The sequence below is a fragment of the Aquarana catesbeiana genome, linkage group LG04, assembly GCF_042186555.1.
Source record: "Aquarana catesbeiana isolate 2022-GZ linkage group LG04, ASM4218655v1, whole genome shotgun sequence".
Lineage (NCBI taxonomy): Eukaryota > Metazoa > Chordata > Amphibia > Anura > Ranidae > Aquarana > Aquarana catesbeiana.
This window is the reverse complement of record NC_133327.1, coordinates 477,907,724-477,929,785: the sequence shown is the minus strand read 5'-3', so window position 1 is coordinate 477,929,785 and position 22,062 is coordinate 477,907,724. Positions and strand designations below refer to the sequence as shown.

The window sequence follows — 22,062 nt, the reverse complement described above, 5'->3', positions numbered from 1 at the left end:
TGTAGGGATTTGTGGGTGTTCGGTGCGTATGTATTTCCACGTTGTAGCCGTTATAATGCCCCTTGTGCCTGCCGTGTCCACTAGGTCATAAAATTTGGCATTGAACCTCTCGATCATGTGTATGGGGATGGGACGATACCAGTTTTCATTTTGAAGAATTTTTTGCACATGGCAATATACCAGGGATCCTCAAACTACGGCCCTCCAGCTGTTGCAGAACTACACATCCCATGAGGCATTGTAAAACTCTGACATTCACAGACATGACTAGGCATGATGGGAATTGTAGTTCCTGAACACCTGGAGGGCCACAGTTTTAAGACCCCTGCAATATATTGATCATTGTCCATGATAACGGTGTTTCCACCCTTATCGGACGGTTTAATCACTAGTGAATAGTTCTTAGATATGTCTTTCAGTGCTTGTTTTTCCAAGGGAGTCATATTGTCTTTGGGGTTGGCTTTCGATGGTATTTTATTCAAATCTCGAGATACAAGTTTCAAAAAAGTGACTGCATTTTGATTGGAACTGGGTGCAGGAAACAGATCTGATTTTTTCTTAAGCGTCGACTTAGGTTTGATCGTTTTCTCATTGGATGCCCTGCCGACATCGGCCAAGAGCTTGTCAATGTCGATACAGTCAATGAGATCCGATTCATCATTTTCCTCGCGAAGAGAGACAAGTTGTTCCATGGCCTTGTCTTCCTCTTCCCCTGGTGGGTTACCTGCCACCAAGGAATTAGAACACCCAGAGATCTGTGCACTTTGTGATGGATGACAGTTCTGTCCTCGCATGGCTTTTTTAAACCGATTGTTCGTGAGGTTCTTCATGATATCTCTGTCTTTTAGTCCGTCCTGTCCCTCTTGGCCTAGAAAAAGATTGATGCTGAGAGGAAGATATGTTAGAAGAAGATTGAGATAAGTTTCCACCCTGTGCTCTAGAAGAGTTGGAATACACCTTAGATTGAGATTGATGGGTGTGGCACTTGTAGGCCCTTCTCTCTCTAAAGGCATTCCTGTCCCTTAACATTTTTTTCTCTTTTTTCATTAGAATTCCCTTATTGAATTTTTCCAGGCGTTCAATCATCATTTTTTCCCGCTCCTTATATGATGCTAAGTTTTGTAGGCATTGCAGGAGGTCCATAGTCTGATCTATAGCTCTGTCTAATTCGCTCGTTTGTTTCTTATATGCTTCTATTAGATGTTTCATCATCTCCTTTGAGCCTTTATTCAATGTTTTTTCCCATTCCGCCTTGAAATCCATATCTTTGATCTCAAAGGTGGGAAAAATTTGAACTCGAAGCCCAAAGGGATTGATGTCTTCTCTTATATAATTTTCAAAGGATTGTATATGCCAATATAATGATGATTTATTCTCCAACAATTTATTTAGGCGAAAAAACAGAGAGACAAGATCAGATTCAGGATGCTCCGTCTGACCAAAATTTGTAGGATAGCTGGTCATGCGTGCAAAGATTGGAAAAAAATCATCATTATATTGGCATATACAATCCTTTGAAAATTATATAAGAGAAGACATCAATCCCTTTGGGCTTCGAGTTCAAATTTTTTCCACCGTTCAGATCAAAGATATGGATTTCAAGGCGGAATGGGAAAAAAATGAATAAATGCTCAAAGGAGATGATGAAACATCTACTATAAGAAACAAACAAGCGAATTAGACAGAGATATAGATCAGACTATGGACCTCCTGCAACCCCTACAAAACTTAGCATCATATAAGGACCGGGAAAAAATGATGATTGAACGCCTGGAAAAATTCAATAAGGGAATTCTAATGAAAAAAGAGAAAAAAATGTTAAGGGACAGGAATTCCTTTAGAGAGGGAATGGCCTACAAGTGGCATACCCATCAATCTCAATCTAAGGTGTATTCCAACTCTTCTAGAGCACAGGGTGGAAACTTGTCTCAATCTTCTTCTAACATAACTTCCTCTCAGCATCAATCTTTTTCTAGGCCAAGAGGGACAGGACGGACTAAAAGACAGAGATATCATGAAGAACCTCACAAACAATCGGTTAAAAAAGCCATGCAAGGACAGAACTCTTATCCAACACAAAGTGCACAGATATCTGGGTGTTCTAATTCCTTGGTGGCAGGTAACCCACACGCTAGTGTGGTCTCTGAACTATCCTCTATTTCCTCCTGTGAAGATATACATGACCACATTAACTCTAGACACCCATTAGATAGGAGAGAAACCATATCAACAACATATGCACCTATCTTCTCTTCTTTTCTGAGCCGCTCACTCCAAAATCCAACAAAAGGAAATACAATCCCCAATATACCCACAACTACTTAACTGATGTAAATGAGGGACCTGCTAGATCCAAAAACATCATGAATATAGTCAATTTATCTTCACACAATTTGAGCACATACGAAGTTGATGTCCTTATGAAGGGGTTGGGCTTCTGTCCCAATGAAAACTTCTGCAAGTTTGACTTGGTTAGGGACCTCAACCTCTTCATAAGGAAACTTCTACTAAAAAACCCTGATGCTACCTCACAGCTTAGCCGAGAGGAAGACAAGGCCATTGAACAACTTGTCTCCCTTCTCGAGGAAAATGAGCAAATGTGTTCAAGATCCCCCCCTTGGAAGACATGTTCTGTCCCTGCACTGTGGTGTCTGTCCGAGGATCAAGTTTTTGGTCCTTGACAGAGTTCACCCCAGTGCAAGAGGGGGAGACTGGAACAAGATCATTTTGTAAAAGGAGCTCAAGTGGATCTTCATGTTACAGGCCACAATCTTCCCAGGCCTGAATGAAGCTGCCAATTATAGACCCTTTTTGGAGGGCTTTGTACCTTCAGACCGCCTAGCAGCCAGATGTCCCCAGGTTCTGGCCTAGCAACCCATGGCACAAAACCCCGATCACCTGACCTCACCCAAATAAAGAGGCTCTCCCAGCAGGCCAAGAGACCCAAGAAGATCCCTGCCCACTGACTGAAATACCCCATCTATTCGTAATCTGTCCTTGCAATGTCCTTGTCTTATCTAGTGCCACCAGATACCCGGCCTGTAACGGAACATCCCACACTCTGCTTGAGTGCTTTCGTTATATACCACTTCCTCCCTGTCTGAATATAGATATCAGATATTCCAACCGCTCACAAGCACAAAACAAGATAATACTTGGTTAGTTGCTGAACATGGACTCTTTTATTAGAACTAAAATACAAGTCTTATGTACAGTAAAAGAGGAGGTTCCTTCCTCCTGCTCATATTACTCTAACAATACAACTGTAACCAGAAACAGAATTAACAAGAGCTAATTAACTAATCCCTTAAAGCAGCCGATGTTACTCCGTGCCCTCCTGAACATTATTATGATTAATCAGAATTTCACTACAGGTCAGACTTGTTGTCACCGAGCTTCACACAGTAGATTATACATTATCATAAACATCAACACAGAACTCCTTCATACAATTGCAGTGTTAATTAGTGTGACAGACCTAGCAAGAACAGAGGCTGTTGGAGAGGACTGGCAAGCCTGTTGCCTTTTGATTATGGGCCCTGGATTTTCAATGGAACAATACTCTTTGTGAGGTGAATGAGAAATCCAGGCTGAACTGTACTAATCGGACTCAGTCGTGTATATATGTATATATTGTATGGGGACTCCTTACTGTAGACTTGTGTCCCTGAAGAGGGAGGGGGGATTCCTCCAGCAGCCCCCTGCTGATAAGACTGATTCATTCTGTTGGGACACATCCTGTGAGGAGATGCTGGTGTCATCAATTACAACTACCTGTGTTTATGTTAATTGAATGAGCTGATGACATTGTCCTCTATACAATGTAGGAGACGGGACGACTCCTATTGGAGCTGCTATTGTGAGAAATGTCCTGTGATAATTAACTCAGTCTGGGCAATAGGTCATGTCTCAGTCACCTAGGCTGTATAAAGGATTAGTTAATTAGCTCATGTCAATTATGTTAATTAGGTTACAGTTCTATTGTTAGAGGAGGTTCCAATGGCATATAAAGTCTTGTAATTTTGATTCTAAAAAAAGTGAGTTCTTGGTAGCAACAAGCAAGTGTCACCTTGTTTTGTGCTCAGAGAGGTTGGGATATCTGTATACAGACTGGGAGGAAGTGGTATATGACGGAAGCACTCAAGCGGAGTGTGGGACGTTCCGTGACAATTAGCACAAACAACAATGGGTGAAAAACTCTTAGAAGCTGTGGCAAGCCAGACTAGACTCATTTATATTATAGAAGACAAAAGACAGGTGGCTGGAGTTGATGACATTAGCATCTAACAGTATGTGTCCCAACAGCATGAATCAGTCACTATTTCTAATATGGCATATACAGGGTTCCCAGAGTCTGTGTGTTTTGGGGGACATGGGCCTGAATCTAAAGTAACACCATCTCAAGTGTCCCCATGCATACAGCTCACAAAGAGCACCGTTCCCCCAAATGCCAGGGCCCATAATCGGTAGGCAAGAAGCTAGCATTCAGTCCCATTGAAAAGCCTCTGTCCCGGGTGAGTCTGTCACAAGGCCATCTAGTGACAGCAGAGAGAAGTGCAGCAATTCCAGAATCAGGAGATCAATTGATTCCACCCTATCAATTGGCCAAGGCAACTATACCCGGTAGGTAAATTTACTAGCAACCCTGATTAAACATCAGGGTGCTACACATGTTACCCTCATACTTCCATTACATTTCTTTCTTTCCTCAGTCCTTTAGATTTTTGCAGTATAGGCATTTGAACTGTCAGAAAGCAGCGTCTAATAGTTCTCTCGATTTGAAAGTTTGGAGGGGTAGATATAATGCCACAATCCAGCCCCTCTTTCAGTCCCTCCCTCTTTTGGACACATGGCCACGCTTGGTGAAGAGCCGCACACCTGAGCTGCTATCTAGAGCAGGCACCCTTTTCACGTGCCTCCATGGTAGCATGTCCCCAGCTAAAACCCAGAAACAGAGGCAGTGTGACACAAGCAGTACAGTCTTCTCACCACCACCAGCTGCTTGTCTTGTGCCCTGGGCAATCTTTCCCTGGATGTATCTTCCCCCCCCTTCTGCAAGACTCCATCACCCATGTGCTTTGATATTCCTGTGTCCTCTGAATTCCCTCTTCCCCTTCCCCTCACTCAGGGGCTTTCAAAGCCTGTGTCAGCTTTTCCTGCAGCCACTGCAAGGGGGGGGGGATGATAAGGTTAACAGGATGGTGAGAAGGGAGGAGTGTCAGTGAACAGTTCTAATGTCCAGCAATCCCCTGGATGAACACAGGTGTGCTCTCTACACATGCCATTGTGAACAACAGTACCTGTTTACTGTGTCCGTTTTCTGAATAAACATAGTGCTATGTGTAGAGAGCATACCTGTGTTCAGTACATAGCAGGTACAGAGGACATGCAGAGGAGAGGGAAACTGACAACTCCCTGTCATTTAAATCTCCCCAGAGTCTCCTTAATTGTACATTAAAAAAAAAAACTTTAATTGTGTGTGTGTATGTATATATTTTATATATATATATATATATATATATATATATATATATATATATATATATATATATGTATATGAACCCAACCCCCTTTCTACAAATGAGCTAAGGCAGATTCAGACATGAGTCTGAATCTGCCTGAGCTATCCCATTAGGAACCTGTCACTGTGGATAGCCAATCATAAGTTCCCGAAACATTACGCACCTAGCAAATGCACATATACAAGGAGTATGTAGACATGTAGCTGAAGGGCAAGAAATGCCTCCATTGCTAACAATTTTAGCGTTCTGAGATCAGTAGTTCAGAGGTCAGTAGTAAGTGAGGAGGAGTTCAGAGGTCAGTAGTAGTGCAGGGAGTTCAGAGGTCAGTAAGGCAGAGTTCAGAGGTCAGTAGTAGTGCAGGGAGTTCAGAGGTCAATAGTAAGTGAGGCAGACTTCAGAACTCAGTAGTAAGTGGTTCAGAGGTCAGTAGTAAGTGAGGCAGAGTTCAGGGTGCCAGTAGTAAGTGAGGCAGAGTTCAGGAGTCAGTAGTAAGTGAGGCAGATTTTGGATGTCATTAGTAAGTAAGGTGAAGTGTAGAGGTCAGTAGTAAGGCAGAGGTCAGTAGTGAGGCAGAGTTTAGAGGTCAGTAGTAAGTGAGGCAAAGTTCAGAGACCAGTAAGTGGTGCAGAGAGTTCAGAGATCAGTAGTAAGAGAGGTGGAGTTCAGGGGTCAGTAGAAAGTGAGGCAGAGATCAGAGGTCAGTAGTAAGTAAGGCGGAGTTCAGAGGTCAGTAGTAGTGCAGGGAGTTCAGAGGTCAGTGGTAAGTGAGGTGGAGTTCAGAAGTAAGTCATGCAGAGAGTTCAGAGGTCAGTAAGTGGTGAAGAGAGTTCAAAGGTCAGTAGTAAGTGGTGCAGGTGTCAGTAGTAAGTGGTACAGAGAGTTCAGGGTTCAGTAGTAAGTGAGGGGAGTTCAGGTTCAGAGGTCAGAAGTAAGACAGAATTCAGGGGTCAGTAGTAATTGGGACAGGGTTCAGAGATCAGTAATGCACAGACAGTGTGCAATTGGCTCCACTAACCCACATCTGTACACCTGTCAAATTAGGTTCTCGCACCCGAAAATGCATTTTTAGAATGAATGGCAGCCCCACGCATCTGTAAAGAGCAGCACATTTTAACTGTGCGTGGTTGTAGGTACGGGTGTGATTCCTCCACTCGCAATAGTGCGAACCTAGCCCTAAAGGATAAGTTCACCTTTTGTATCATGATACCTATTACATTCATATTCAGGGTGTAACATGTTACAGATGCAACCGGCCCCCGCACCCCCCCCTGATCCCATGATCCTCTGTTTTGACAGCAAGTGGGGATCTCCTCCCCCTCTCGCTATCACAATCTAAAAAAAATGCTCCGACTGCCCAGACATGTCATTCACTCACAGTGTTCTGTGAATGGAAAAACTACAAATACCTTTGTGGCTGTCAGCTTATAGTTCTCAATGAACTACTATGGCGCTGTTGAGCGCTCTGGTAGTTCATTGATTCTACCTGTAAATGTATGGGCAGACAGCTTACACTGACAAACTGTAGGAGTCCTGCATGGCACCTGTGTTCTTCTGACAACAATACGTTCCAGGATCCCACAGGAAAAAATTGCAAACACACATATTTTTACCTGCAAAAAAATGTGCATTCATTTTATTTTATCTTTTTAAAGTGAACTTATCCTTTAATTATAATGTGACTATGCTCTTTGTCTCTGAATAGTTCTGTCCTCCCATTTGAAACTATGAGAGTTTCACACTGCTGTCAAAATGCAGTTTGGCAGCATTGTGCATGTACCTGCGGTTTTGTGTGGTTAACCTGCAGTTTCCCATAGACTTTCTATTAGTCCATTAGAAAATTTTTTGAAAGTTCTGCAAACTGCATCTTTGGAGCGTTTTTAGAAAACAAACCAAACATTTAGGAGCTAATAGAGTCTATGGAAAATTGTGGGTTAACTGCACAAAAACACTGGTACAGCCTCTGTCCCATCATCCCTATCCTCTGTACTCCTGTACAGTCCCATCATCCCCATCCCCTATACCCCTGCGCAGTCCCATCATCCCCATCCTTTGTACATCTATACAGTCTCATCATCCCCATCCCCTGATTTCCTGTACAGTTCCATCATTCCCATCCCCTGTACTCCTATACAGTCCCATCATCCCCTGTACTCTTAGTAGTGTGAAATCAACCTAAGCATATGTGCATGGAAGGTTCCATGACCTCAAACAAATCTAACAATCTGAATAGTCAATTCGATGATCAATTCACAATATTGGCTCTAATTTTGTTATGTTTAATTTTGCCGTAACAGTAAATACAGGCAATGCTGATAAAAGACAGTGTTGTATATTTCTTTAAAAATGTATTCTTTGCATTATGTAATTCGACCAGATGTGTTACCGGCGCAAAACTAAAAATATACTAGTTTGCTGCAATCATGTAAGCCTACACAAAAATGGTAGAGTATCAATATAATATAAAAGTGGATTGCACTAACTACTGTGTATGATACCACTGCTGAAATATGCAAAAATAGGATATCTATCCTATGTAACGTGCTTTTCTGTATCAATTAATATTGTGTCAAAAATATACTGTCCACTTAGTGTTAACTAGTGACAAAATAATATTCCAAAAAACTGTTTAAAGTGCCAGTGCTAAAAAATTACAAATATTAAAAAATGTGCAATGTGCCAATGTTACTTAGTGACCATCAAATATCACATATCAACATTCATATATAATACATGCTGCAAAAAATGTGCTCAGCATGTGCAAAAACACTACAGCCCACTAGATGTCCTCAGTGGGTAATTACTTTTGTGCAATGACGTACAGTAGGTGCTACCAAAAGCTATTTAAAAAATGATTACTAAACAATGTGCCAATATTACTAACAAAATATCACATATCAACATGCATATGTACTGCATAGTGCAAAAAAATATGAATACATGTCCTTGACATTTGCAGAAACACCACAGTACACTGGATGTCTTCAGTGAGTGATCACTTCTGTGCAATGACATTCCTTTTCAGTATATTGTGCTCCTAATTCACCACTTATCGTGACTTCACCACCACCTCATGCAATGGCCATTCACCAGATGTAGTAAGAATAAACGCCTTTGGTTCATTAAGGATAACCAATCTGTTTGTGATGGGTCCAATAGCAGCCTTTCCAAGCAATGTATTAGTATCTCTTGCTCTGTTCAGTGTTCATAAAGACATATGAATAGCCATCATGGTATAGTATGTCATTTCATTTTATTAAAAAAGTTATAAACATGGTTAAACTCACATGTTATGGTGCCCTTAAGCCGGCACCAAGCAAACCCAGCAGTATATATGGAGAGCGGTGTCTCAGTTTGTTTCCCCTCTGTTACTGTGTCTCCTCACAGCGGCATGTGATGAGAAAGTTACCAGCAGCCTCTACGCGTTTCGCAATGTAATTTGCGTCATCAGGCCGCCGGCCACTCGCAATTGCATGCACGAGCGCCAGCACGGGGATTTGTGTGTGTAAACACACAAATCCCTGTGCTGTCAGAGGAGAGGAGCCATATCGTTTGTTCCTACTAAGTCACTCCCATCCCCATACAGTTAGAACACAGTAAGGGAACACAGTTAACCCCTTGATCGCCCCCTAGTGTTAACCCCCTCCCTGCCAGTGACATTTACACATTTGGGGATATTTATTTTAGCAAAAAGTAAAAAAATATTGTTTTTCTTTCAAAATTGCTGCTCTTTTTTTGTTTATAGAGCAAAAAATAAAAACTGCAGGGGTGATCAAATACCACCAAAAGAAAGCTCTATTTGTGGGGGAAAAAAAGACGTAAATTTTGTTTGGGTACAGCATTGCATGACAGCGCAATTGTCAGTTAAATCGACGCAGTGCCAAATTGTAAAAGGTGCTCTTTTCAGGAAGGGGGTAAAATCTTCCGGGGCTGAAGTGGATAATTTTAACAGGAAAGTAGAATATAATATAAAGTGCACTTTTAGTGCCTTCTACAGTCACTAAATGCCTGCTGCTTTACTGAATGTGTGCTTAAATCGTTCTGCTTGCAGCAAGGAGGGAGAGGAGAGGGGAGAGGAGGGGAGAGGAGGGGGAGAGGAGGGGAGAGGAGGGGGAGGAGAGGGGAGAGGAGGGGGAGGAGAGGGGAGAGGAGGGGGGCAGCGCTGTGTGTTGTGTGCACTCTCAGGAACGAGCAGAGGGCCCAAAGCTGACATCAATCACGGAGAGGGGATGGAAGGGGGAAGGATCCAGACCCCATTATCGGCATGACACTCCAGGAAAGTCTGTAGCCCCTCCCACAGGTAATTAACTCTATTTTAACAGAAAAAGTGCACTTTTCAGAGGGCAGGAAAGATTTTAGATACTAGCAGATTATAAGGATTAGGATTAAGCAAAAAAGAGGAAACCCATAATCTTCTTTCTGTTTGAGTATTTTGTTTCATTATTTTTTTCATGTAGGGTTTGATGTAAGCTTATCAAATTATACATACTGTGGGGCAAACGACTGTCCAAATTTGGATGACAGCAAACTGAATAGAACAAGTTCACAACAGCCAGCAATATACTTAATGTATACTCTTTTGGGTGTGTACACAGGTAAGTCTTCATTTTATATTTATGTGTTAAAATAAAATGAAAAAATAAAATATAATTGTAGCACCCTCTACCTTAGGTAGGTAGGTGCTAGGGTAGTGGGTTTGCTTTGTACTGTCAACGCAGGTAAAATTAGGCAGGCCTATGCTGTGAGCTAGGCCTGTTTGTTTTGATCTGGGGGTAGGGGAGTGGTTTAGTGTAGCAGCAGGTGATTGACATGTGCATCAGCTCTTGGGCGCCTCCTCTGGATTTCAGAAGGTTCTGGAAAAGGCAGGGCAGAGAGCTGGTGTGACATGGGGTGTATGTGGGAGCCCTGACCAATCCCCAACTAGGATTGGCAGGGGGCAGGCCTCCTATATACCCATGGTCAGCCTGCTGTGAGAGGAGTTGTCGGGTGGATGAACTGAATGATGGAGTGTTGGACTATTGGGGTCTGAGGAAACCCCCTTTCTGGAGGGGGGTGTGTACCTCAGGCCGGGAGCTGGGAGGGAGCCTCTCTCTACACAGTCATTAAGAGGTGTCCTGGAACAGGTGCAGGAAAAAGGACAGTTGGGACCATGTCCAGGCATTCAGGAGGGATCATTGCCGGGGTCGGTGAGTGAAAAGCACAGTGGAAAGCTCTGGAAGAGACATTCCAGGATTTGGATGTGGAACCAGAGGGAGAAACTGTGGGGTTGTTGTGGAGTCAAGTCATTGCAGCAAGGAGGGCTTGCAGGATTTGCATCGGACATGCTGGGATCAGTAGTCCACCAAGTGTCAGCGCATTTATTCTTCTCTACTAAAATGGTTGCTACCTCGGAGGTGACTGCAGACCCCTGTCTACAAAGGGCTATAAGGATAATGTTAGGACTTAGTGAGGCCTAGCCATGTGCTAATTGTGACAGGAATCTAGATTTGGACAGTGAAGTGAAGCAAGTGAACTCAAGTAGTCTGCTGGAGGAGATGTGCAGAGGAAGAGACTGTCAGATTTGAATTCAAACTACATTTATTTCCATTGCTAAAGATTCATTATCTTGGCATCCCATGTCCCTTTTCCCCATCCAAGTTTAATCCCCTAATAAAAACAACAAAAACGAACAAGAGACTTCATTGTTCATTGTCTGGGAAAGTGTGCCAAAATGGATGTCTGACCAGCAGGGTGAAATGTGTGGATGCTAGAACACGCAGCGACCCAGCGAAAAAGCAATAGTGATTACTCTGGCTGAACATTTGCTCACTCTGGGTTGCCCAGGCTGACTCTAGTCGTGTAGTATACTAGTAGTATAGTACTGTATGTCTGTACCCTGGCACTGGCTCTGTATTTCTACCCCTTTGGTGGTGCAGTTACAGCGTGGCTCTCTCTGGTGGTGCAAGTACAGGGGTACAGCGTGGCTCCCTCTCTGGTAGTGTGGGTACAGCATGGCTCCCTCTCTGATGGTGCACGTACAGCGTGGCTCCCTCTCTGGTGGTGTAGGTACAGCGTGGTTCTCTGGTGGTGGGGGTACAGCATGGCTCTCTGGTGGTGTAGGAACAGGGTGGCTCTCTGCTGGTGCAGGGACATTGTGGCTCCCTCTCTGGTGGTGTGGGTACAGTGGTGCGGGTACAGCGTGGCTCTCTCTCTGGCTTCCCCCTGCACAGTCCTGTCTTTTTCTCTTCTCCTGTAGCATTCTGCTTTTTGCTGGGTTCCAGGTTCTCTCTCCCCCTCCAGAGTGCATGCATGCTGGAGTCCTGCTGTCTGTAGATACACTGGGGAGGCCAATCTTCCGGGACTACATTTCCCATGATGCCCCCCCCGTGTCTTCTGATCAGCCCTCTGCTGTGGCCAATGGAGAGGGAATCAGAGCAGGAAGGAAGCGGGGCGGCATCACAGGGAACGATTGGAGCCTCTCTCTCTCTCTTCACCTGTTCAGCTGACAGGAGAAAGGGGTGAGCGGGGGTGGCGGGAGAGATACACAGACACTGTGCAGCTCTCCTCTCCATGTCACAGCACCGCTGGCAAACAGAGCAGGGGAAGACAACACCGTTTTGCCGGGGGAGGAGGGGGAGCGACGGCACCCAGTATATACAGTATATTATATATTATTATTATTATTATTATACGAGATTTATATAGCGCCAACAGTTTACGTAGCGCTTTACAATGTATAAGGGGGACAACACAATTACAGTACAGTTCAATACAAAAGGTACAGGAGGGCCCTGCTCGTAGAGCTTACATTCTAAAGGATATATTTTTTTTTTTTTCCAAAATGTATGGTCTTTTTTCGTTTACATCGCACAAAATAAAAACCCAGAGATCAAATACCACCAAAAGAAAGCTCTATTTGTGTGAAAAAAAATGATATACATTTTGTTTTGGTACAGTGTTGCATGACCACGCAACCACCAGTTAAAGTAGCACAGTGTTGAATAGCGTAAAATGGCCTGGTCATGAAGGGGGTAAAATCTTCCGGAGCTGAAGTGGATAATGTGCATTTACAGTGCATCCGCATATATTTTGTTATGTTACAGCCTTATTCCATCATACTTGAGGTGATTGTAGCCGTATCAGTGCAATTGTGACAGAGAAAATTGAGTACTGTCCGTGATACTTTTTTTATTTGCACTAACATATTATTTTTCATGGACAAGCTTTTGGGGTGTGTCCCCTTCTTCAAGGTCCAAGCAGTACTTATTCCAAAATCGATTAGATTCATTGTTTGTTTGAAATCTTTGAAAATGTATTAAAAATAAAAAACAAAAAAAATCACATGTACTTAAAGCGGGATTCCGTCCAAAAAAAAAAAAAAATTTAAGTCAGTAGCTTCTAACACTGTAGCTGCTGACTTTAAATAAGTACTTACCTGTCCTGGGTGCCCGCGATTTCGGCCGCCCGAGGCCGACCCGTCCCTCGGCTCTCAGGTCCCGGCATCACCATCGTAGGAAAGGGAAATAGGCAGTGGAGCCTTGCGGCTTCACTGCCAGTTTCCTACTGCACATGCGCGTGCGGCGCTCCGCTCTGTGAATGGCCCCGTGGTGTTCTGGGAACACACACAGTTACCAGAAGACAACGGGGCCACTCACCGAGGAGAAGAACTCACCGCGGAATAGGAAGAGGCAGATTAGGAAGACTGCCTAGCAACAAGGGTTTAGGTAAGTTTAATTTTTTTTTTTCACATTTTTTTTTAAAAATTTTTTTAGGATTCTTGGTGATTTTTTTTTTCAGGGTGGCCCTCCACTTTAAGTGTTCACAGCCTTTGCCATGACACTCAAAACTGAGCTCTGGTGCATCCTGTTTCCACTGATCATCCTGGAGATGTTTCTAAAACTTGATTGGAGTCCAACTGTGGTAAATTCAGTTGATTGGACATGATTTGGAAAAGCACACACCTGTCTATTATAAGGTCCCACAGTTAAAACGAACATGTCAGAGAGTCCAAGGAATTGTCTGTAGACCTCTGAGACAGGATTGTATCAAGGCACAGATTTGGGGAAGGGTACAGAAACATTTCTGCAGCATTGAAAGTCCCAATGAGCACAGTGGCCTCCATCATCCGTAAATGGAAGAAGTTTGGAACCACCAGGACTATTCCTAGAGCAGGCTGCCCAGCCAAACTGAGCGATCAGGGGAGAAGGGCCTTAGTCAGGGAGGTGACCAAGAACCTGATGGTCACTCCGACAGAGCTCCAGCGTTTCCCTGTGGAGAGAGGAGAACTTTCCAGAAGAATAACCAGTCCTTGAAGGTCCGTGGTGACAGAACTCGCTGCGATGGGTGAAGGCTGGACCTCCTGGCTTAGGCTATTGTCCTGCGTTGGGAGCAGTAAGTGGCCCTTTGTAAAATCAGGGTACAATTATTATATATATTCCCCTGAAACGGTGTATATTTAGGCTGGCATGTTTTTGGAAAAAGAAAATGTTTTACTTGCTGTGCATTGGAAAGCTGCTCTGTGATATTCTCCTCCACGGGAGCGTACATGGGTGCGTGCATGTGGTGCTGACTGTAACGATATCACGTACTGGACATGAAACGCTGTAGCTAGCTGCCATGTTTGGAACGCAGCCATGACAGCTTGGCTAGCCGTGTACATTACAGAGAAATCTGAACTCCCTCCTCCCTTGTCCCTTGTCTTAGGAATTCAAAGCTTTTAAGTTCAACAGAGAAAACGGGACCAGGCTAGGTCAGTAAAAAACAGCTTGTTGAAAGGGCAAATTGTTCAGGTCTGTCGTAAAACTGTCACTCTCTCCATTCAGAGACCCAACAGGCCCCGGTTGTAAATGTCTGAATACACATCAAGCTTAAAACATTGGAATAAGTATGACATTTCAGCATGTTTCATAACTACCGACTTAGTAATAGCACAGCCATAATATGGACATATTAGTTTCCTCAGATAATTTGTAACGTTTCAAGTCCAGACACCCCTATGTCAGGTCATATGGGAAACCACTGGTACTCCTTTTTCCTCCTAAGTAGACTATACATTATAGATATGGCATGTTTAGATTTGTTTTGAAGGAAATCTCACGTTGAATAATTGTATGAATATTTGCAGTCTGTAAACACTATAGATGCAGATATATCAATATGTATCACAAAATCTACCTGGGACGTGGTCATGAGTGTAGACACCTCCCAGCAACCAACCCCCTAAACAAGATGACCAGACGATTGGTTACTGGTTGCTGTCAACACCCCCTTTGATTTGACAGAAAAGAGGAGATGCCAAGACAATGGTCAGTTCTCCTTTTACCATCCAAGAAGAAACATCTGCCAAGTTGAGAACTGATTACCTAGCTCATCGATCGAACTCTGATCAACCCTCGGACATTAATTGCAAGTATTCTTCCTTCCCAATTCTACCTTATTGCTTTGTGGCTGTATATTGTCTTTATCTTTTGAAACATCTTTTTCTGTTTTATGTGCATCAACTTTGACCTTTTCATAGTAAACCCTTATGCTGAAAAGTGTTAACCTTGTCTCTAAAGCTCTTAATGCAAGCTATAAACGAACTTGCCTCTTGAAGGGCGCTACTGTTGTAGAGTAAGACTGAGCAAACCTGTCTGTGGTGGCAGTATGTGTGGCAGACACTTATTATTATTATTATTAGTCTCCCCCGGCTCGGTCTTTTAAATGGGGGTGGTGGCAGTTAAAGGTTTAATTGTGTAATTAGCCCAGTGACAATCACTCTCAGGCTGCTCGCACCTAGATTGTGGTCCCGCAAGCTGGTAAATCTTTGTGCTGGGTGCAGCTGAGAGTGGCTTTGTTACGTAAGTGACAGCGTGGTGCGAGGTTTGCCGGTCCTTCGTTGCAAGTTAGCGAGGAGGGCAGCGATCTGACACCTGCGTTCGTCACATATTGGCTGGCAGCGTAGCGGGATAGTTTTGCATTAAGAGCATTCAGTACATTGTTAGGAATTAGCTCTGCACTGAAGGATTGTAACCTTTGTGGAAACAGTCCTTAGAGACAAGCTGGTGCATATTTTTTGAATTTTTTTTTTCAAGAGAGACATACAGCAACAGCTCCTTCCTACACCTTCTTCCTATCTCTTCTTTCTGTTCTATCTCTTTTGCTTGCAACATGTCTGGGTTATCAGCATATAAAAAGATGAGCAAGAATGAGCTGACTGTTGAGTGCACAGGAAGAGGAATTGAAATCAGTGGCAAAAATCGTGAAGGCTTGATATCCATGCAGACCAGAACCTGGGGGAAACTGGACTAGAAAGGGTTTCCGCTACTCCAGAGCCCAGTGGTTCAGAGGCAGCCTCACCAGATGGGCAAGCAGAGACTGACACTTGAATACCTCCAAACCACCACAAGAGCAGGCCAGCATCAGATTGCCTGAAACCAGCATAGACTCTCCTCAAATGCAAGAAACGCTACAACACCTCAGGAAGACAGATCCTGTGGTGTACCTGCAGTTTCTCGAGCGCCAGGCTGCGGCCGAGAGAGAGGCTGCGGAACGCAGGGGTGAGCGAGAGGAAAGCCAGGCTGAGAGGGAGGCTGATCGTCGGCACGAATTGGAGATGGCTAGGCTCCAGCAGCAGTGACAGGCTCAGAACCTCGGATCCCTAGACGAGCAGGGATGCCTCTCTGCCAGTGACCCCGGCAGCCAAATTTCCAGTTATGAAAAAGGACAGTGACATTAACGTGTATCTACTGTCGTTTGAAAAAACTTGCCGTCAGTACCATCTGCCCCAGCACAATGGGCCCAGTACCTGAACACCAGGGCTACGAGGCAAGGCCCTGGATGCTGACAGTTCGACATAAGAAGAGCAGGGCGACGATTATGAGGCCCTAAAAGCTGCAATCATCCAAAAGTTTCAGCTAACCCCAGAAGTGTACCGGAAGCATTTTAGGTCCTTGCAAAAGGGGCCTGGGGACTCATTCCTGAATGTGGTAAGTCGCTTATGCATCACATTCCGGCAGTGGACTAAATGCTTGAAAGCCGATTCTTTTGAATCCCTGGGAGATCTTATGATTGAAGATCAACTTTTGCACATCTGTCTTACAGACGTCAGACAGTTTGTGCTGGAGGGAAAGCCAACCTCTGCCAAAGCAGCAGCAGAACTGGCAGATACCTATATCCACTCTCGGGTAGCTGACCATCGCAAGGCTCCTCCGAATGGCTGGAAAGGAGGGAAATCACACATGGCAACCCCTCCTCTGCCTACCAACCAAGTTCCTCAGTGGCCGGAACCTGCAGTTATTGGAGCCAAGGCCTTCCAGACTGACAACCCGCAAATGCTACAACTGTGGGAGAGCCGGACATCTCAGGACGCAGTGCCCTGAACAGAAGAAGATGACATTACCTGGCCATCCAGCCAGAAACCCTTCTTCCGTGCTGTTCGTCCGCAGGAAAACTCAGGTAACCACCGCCAACTTGCAGCCAGTCACCGTGGGCCACCGGATCGTTACTGGTTTCCGGGACACAGGAGCTGAAATCACTTTGGTCAGACCAGGCTGATAGAGAGAAGGGACATCATACCTGGAAAGTTTTTTACCCTCACCGGAGTCGGGGGGACCCGCTCACGAGTACCCCCTGCCTATGTTTTCATTGATTGGGGTGCCGGAAATGGGATGAGAGAAGTGGGAGTCTTGGAGGAGATCCCCACTGCGGTGTTGGGTGCTGATTTAGGTACCCTTGTTTCTTACTATGCCCCTGCTAAAAGCACCCAGGATGCTCCCACGGAACTCTCTGGACCTACCAAGGTACTGTTTACAGATGTTGGGGTAATATCTGAGCAACCTGTAGATGGACAGAGGGAGGGGGGGGTGGAGTTGAAGTGCAAGGTCCTCCTTCTTCAGAGACAGGAGATGAGGCCCCCTTGCTAGTGAAGGTAACTGATATATGTTCCAACAATGCTGAACTGCTAAAGGTTAAATGTGATGATAATGATGATGATGATTCATTGCCAGTATTGGTGGTCACTCGCAGTGCTGCAGAGGCAGCCAAGGTGCAGGCCCTGATCGCAGAACAGCAGGAGGAGGTCTCTGGGCCCTCTCCCTGTTCTGACCCAGTGGACACCACCTCTGTTGAGCCTCAGCAGTCGTCCTTGTTTGCCACAGGACTACTGGCTGGGACTTGTTGTTCTGCCTTTGAAACAGCACTGCAGACAGACCAAACACTAGCACAGCTCAGGAGTCTATCTGATTGCCCCCCTGCCGAGAATGACAAACAAAAGGTCTATTGGGACAAAGGTAAACTATACAGAGAAAATATGCCTGCAGAGGGGAATGAGGCTGACCTAGGTAGCAGGCAGCTGGTTGTACCCAGTCAATTTAGGGGACAGCTGCTAAAAGTGGCTCATGAGTTTCCCCTCGCAGGGCACTTGGGGATCACTAAGACCCGAGGGCGGTTGATACATAACTTTTATTGGCCTACGATGCTTGCTGACATAGCTGACTACTGGCGGTCCTGTGTTAGCTGCCAGCGAGTTGGCAAGGTAGGGGATGTACACAGGGCTCCGCTAAAACCTTTGCCTGTGATTGACAAACCTTTTAAGAGGGTGGCAGTGGTTATCGTTGGGCCTTTGGCCATCCCTAGCAGTTCAGGCAAACGTTATATCCTTACAGTTGAGGACTATGCCACGCGTTATCCAGAGGCAGTGGCTCTCTCCTGCCTCCGGACAGACAAGGTCGCTGATGCTCTGCTGGGAAGCTTCACAAGAGTGGGATTCCCTACTGAGCTCATTAGCGATCAAGGCCCTCAGTTTGTGTTCGACTTGCAAGCTCTCTGTCGGAAAATACAGATGATGCATATCATGGCCAGTCCTTATCACCCACAAACGAACGGTTTGTGAGAGCGTTTCAATGGAACCTTAAAACAAATGTTGCGCACCTTTGTGCACTCCCAGGGTAAGGACTGGGAATGATATCTGCCTCATCTGCTGTTTGCTTACAGAGAGGTGCCTCAGGAGTCCACAGGCTTTTCGCCATTTGAACTTCTGTACGGACGGAGGGTAAGAGGGCCCCTGGACCTAATCTGTGAGACCTGGGAGGGCAAGATTGCCGACCCAAAGGTCTCTGTTGTGGATTACGCCCTAAAATTCAGAGATAAAATGGAGACGCTGGTGGGAATTGTGCGGGAGAACAAGACCCAGGCCCAGATCAGGCATAAAGAGTGGTATGACTGTAATGCTAGGGAGCGGACCTATGACATTGGTCAGAAGGTGTATGTTCTGCTTCCCCTGCAGCAGAACAAACTCCATGCAGCATGGGAAGGCCTGTACACCATCACCCAGCGTCTGAATGATGTCACCTACTTGGTCAGGTTGGGAGAAGGGTGTAGACAGCAGAAGGCCATTCATGTTAACATGATCAAAGCCCATCATGAGCGCACGGCCTATGTCATGCCAGTCTGCAGCAGGCCAGAGCCTGAGGAGGCTGATCCACTTCTAGACCTACTAGCGGACACCAGGGAGGTAGACTCAGAACTCCTGATAAACTCCAATCTTACCCCCACCCAGGTACCTGGACTGAAGTGAGTGCTAGCAGCACATGGTAGCAGGTTTATGGGAAAACCTGTGAGGACACACCTCGCTGTCCACCAGGTGGACACTGGGGCACATCCTCCCATTAAACAGTCGGCCTATAGCGTCTCCCTGGAGGTACTGGCTGACATGAAAAGGGAGGTGGAGGAAATGCTGCAGCTGGGGGTGATTCAGAAGTCCCACAGTGCCTGGGCGTCCCCAGTAGTCTTGGTCCCCAAAAAGGACCAAACGACCAGGTTCGGAAGCTGAATGCTATCACTACTGCAGATGCCTACCCCATGCCCCAGATTAATGAGTTGTTAGATAGGCTGGCGGCTGCCCGTTATATCACAATCATGGATCTGAGCAGGGGGTACTGGCAAATTCCTCTGGCCCCTAAGGCTCGGGAAAAGTCGGCCTTCATCACCCCATTCGGATTGTTCGAGTTTACCGTCATGTCGTTTGGGATGAAGAATGCCCCAGCTACCTTCCAGAGAGTCATGACTTACTGGAGGGGCTGGAAACCTTTGCCATAGCCTACCTGGTTGACATCGCCGTGTTCAGCCCTACCTGGGAAGAACACCTGGTGCACCTGTCACAGCTGCCAATCTGACTGTAAAACCCAGTAAGTGTCAGATTGGCATGACTGATGTGCAGTACTTGGGACACCAGGTAGGAGGAGGTACCCTGAAACCCGAGACAGGGAAGGTTGAGGCCAGCCTGGCCTACCCCCAAACCAAAAAGCAGGTTATGTCTTTCTTGGGGACCGCTGGCTACTATAGGAAGTTTGTATGTAACTATAGTAGCCTGGCTAAACCTCTGACTGACCTAACCAAAAAGAAACTACCCAAGGTGGTGTCTTGGACACCAGAATGTGAGCAGGCATTTCAGGCCTTGAAGGAGGTGCTGGCCAGCGCACCTGTGCTGCAGGCTCCAGACTTCACCCGCCATTTCGTAGTGCAGACGGATGCCTCTGCCTATGGATTGGGTGCAGTCCTGAGCCAGGTGGATGATGCCGGAGAGGAGCATCCCATCCTCTACCTGAGCAGGAAGCTGCTTCCCAGGGAAGTTGCATACGCCACAATCGAAAAGGAGTGTCTTGCGATCGTGTGGGCTCTCCAGAAGTTACAAACGTACCTTTATGGATGGCATTTCACTGTGATCACGGATCACAATCCCTTAAGCTGGCTAAATCGTGTTGCTGGGGAGAATGGCAAACTACTTTGGTGGAGCCTAATTTTGCAGCAATACGAATTCACCATCCATCATAAGAAAGGCAGCACCCATGCAATGCTGATGGGCTGTCACGACAAGCCGATCCCGCAGGAGTCAGTTGCATCAGGAGGGAAATTGTAGTTCCCTCCCATGCAACCACCTAAGGGGGAGGTGTAATGATATCACGTACTGGACATGAAACGCTGTAGCTAGCTGCCATGTTGTTTGGAATGCAGCCATGACAGCTTGGCTAACCGTGTACATTACAGAGAAATCTGAACTCCCTCCTCCCTCCTCCCTTGTCCCTTGTCTTAGGAATTCAAAGCTTTTAAGTTCAACAGAAAAGGTGATCTCAACAGAGGAAACCGGACCAGGCTAGGTCAGTAAAAAACAGCTTGTTGAAAGGGCAAAGTGTTCAGGCCTGTCGTAAAACTGTCACCCTCTCCATTCAGAGACCCAACAGGCCCCGGTTGTAAATGTCTGAATACACATCAAGCTTAAAACAGTGGAATAAGTATGAAATTTCAGCATGTTTCATAACTTCCAACTTAGTAATACTACAGCATAATATGGACATATTTAGTTTCCTCAGATAATTTGTAACATTTCAAGTCCAGACACCCCTATGTCAGGTCATATGGGAAACCACTGGTACTCCTTTTTCCTCCTAAATAGACTATACATTATAGATATGGCATGTTTAGATTTGTTTTGAAGGAAATCTCAGGTTGAATAATAATATGAATATCTGCAGTCTGTAAACACTATAGATGCAGATATATCAATATGTATCACAAAATCTACCTAGGACATGGTCATGAGTGTAGACACCTCCCAGCAGCCAACCCCCTAAACAAGATGACCAGACGATTGGTTACTGGTCGCTGTCAACACCCCCTTTGATTTGACAGAAAAGAGGAGATGCCAAGACAATGGTCAGTTCTCCTTTTACCATCCAAGAAGAAACATCTGCCAAGTTGAGAACCGATTTCCTAGCTCATCGATCGAACTCTGATCAACCCTCGGACATTAATTGCAAGTATTCTTCCTTCCCAATTCTACCTTATTGCTTTGTGGCTGTATATTGTCTTTATCTTTTGAAACAACTTTTTCCGTAAATGTTTTATGTGCATCAACTTTGACCTTTTCATAATAAATCCTTATGCTGAAAAATGTTAACCTTGTCTCTAAAGCTCTTAATGCAAACTATAAACGAACCTGCCTCTTGAAGGGCACTACTGTTGTAGAGTAAGACTCTGAGCAGACCTGTCTGTGGTGGCAGTATGTGTGGCAGACGCTTATTCTAAAATTATAATTGGTATTGCTAAAATTACGAGTCTCCCCCGGCTCGGTCTTTTAAACGGGGGTGGTGGCAGTTAAAGGGTTAATTATGTAATTAGCCCAGTGACAATAACTCTCAGGCTGCTCGCACCTAGATTGTGGTCCCACAAGCTGGAAAATCTTTGTGCTGGGCGCAGCTGAGAGTGGCATTGTTATGTAAGTGACAGCGTGGTGTAAGGTTTGCCGGTCCTTTGTTACAAGTTAGCGAGGGCAGGGATCTGACACCCGCGTTCGTCACACTGACAGCTAAGGAAAGATTTTTAAAGCTATATTAGAATTTTGTTGCTTGGCGGAGAGGACACAGAGCAGCCTTTCCTGGGTGACACGGGCATCCTATGGGTGATGGCAGGTACAGCCAAATTATGTTGCATTAGCTGGAAGAACAGGTCATTGTATAGGACTCTTCCAAGGGGAATTGTGGTACTGAGGAACTTGTGTATTGTGTCCCAAAGCCACTTACCACTGCCT

The 22,062-nt window shown here is 45.3% G+C and overlaps 1 protein-coding gene across 2 annotated transcripts in view; it reads left to right on the top strand.

Moving 5' to 3' along the window:
* The window catches only part of UNC93A (unc-93 homolog A), a 975,902-nt gene that overhangs the window by 256,173 nt on the left and 697,667 nt on the right, over positions 1–22,062 (top strand). The window contains exon 4 of one of the 2 annotated variants that reach the window (XM_073627619.1): positions 9,977–10,114. The exons of the other annotated variant lie outside the window; for it this stretch is intronic. Coding sequence (XP_073483720.1) covers positions 9,977–10,114 — 138 coding nt within the window. The remainder of the gene's footprint in view (positions 1–9,976; positions 10,115–22,062) is intronic. 2 annotated transcript variants of the gene reach the window in all.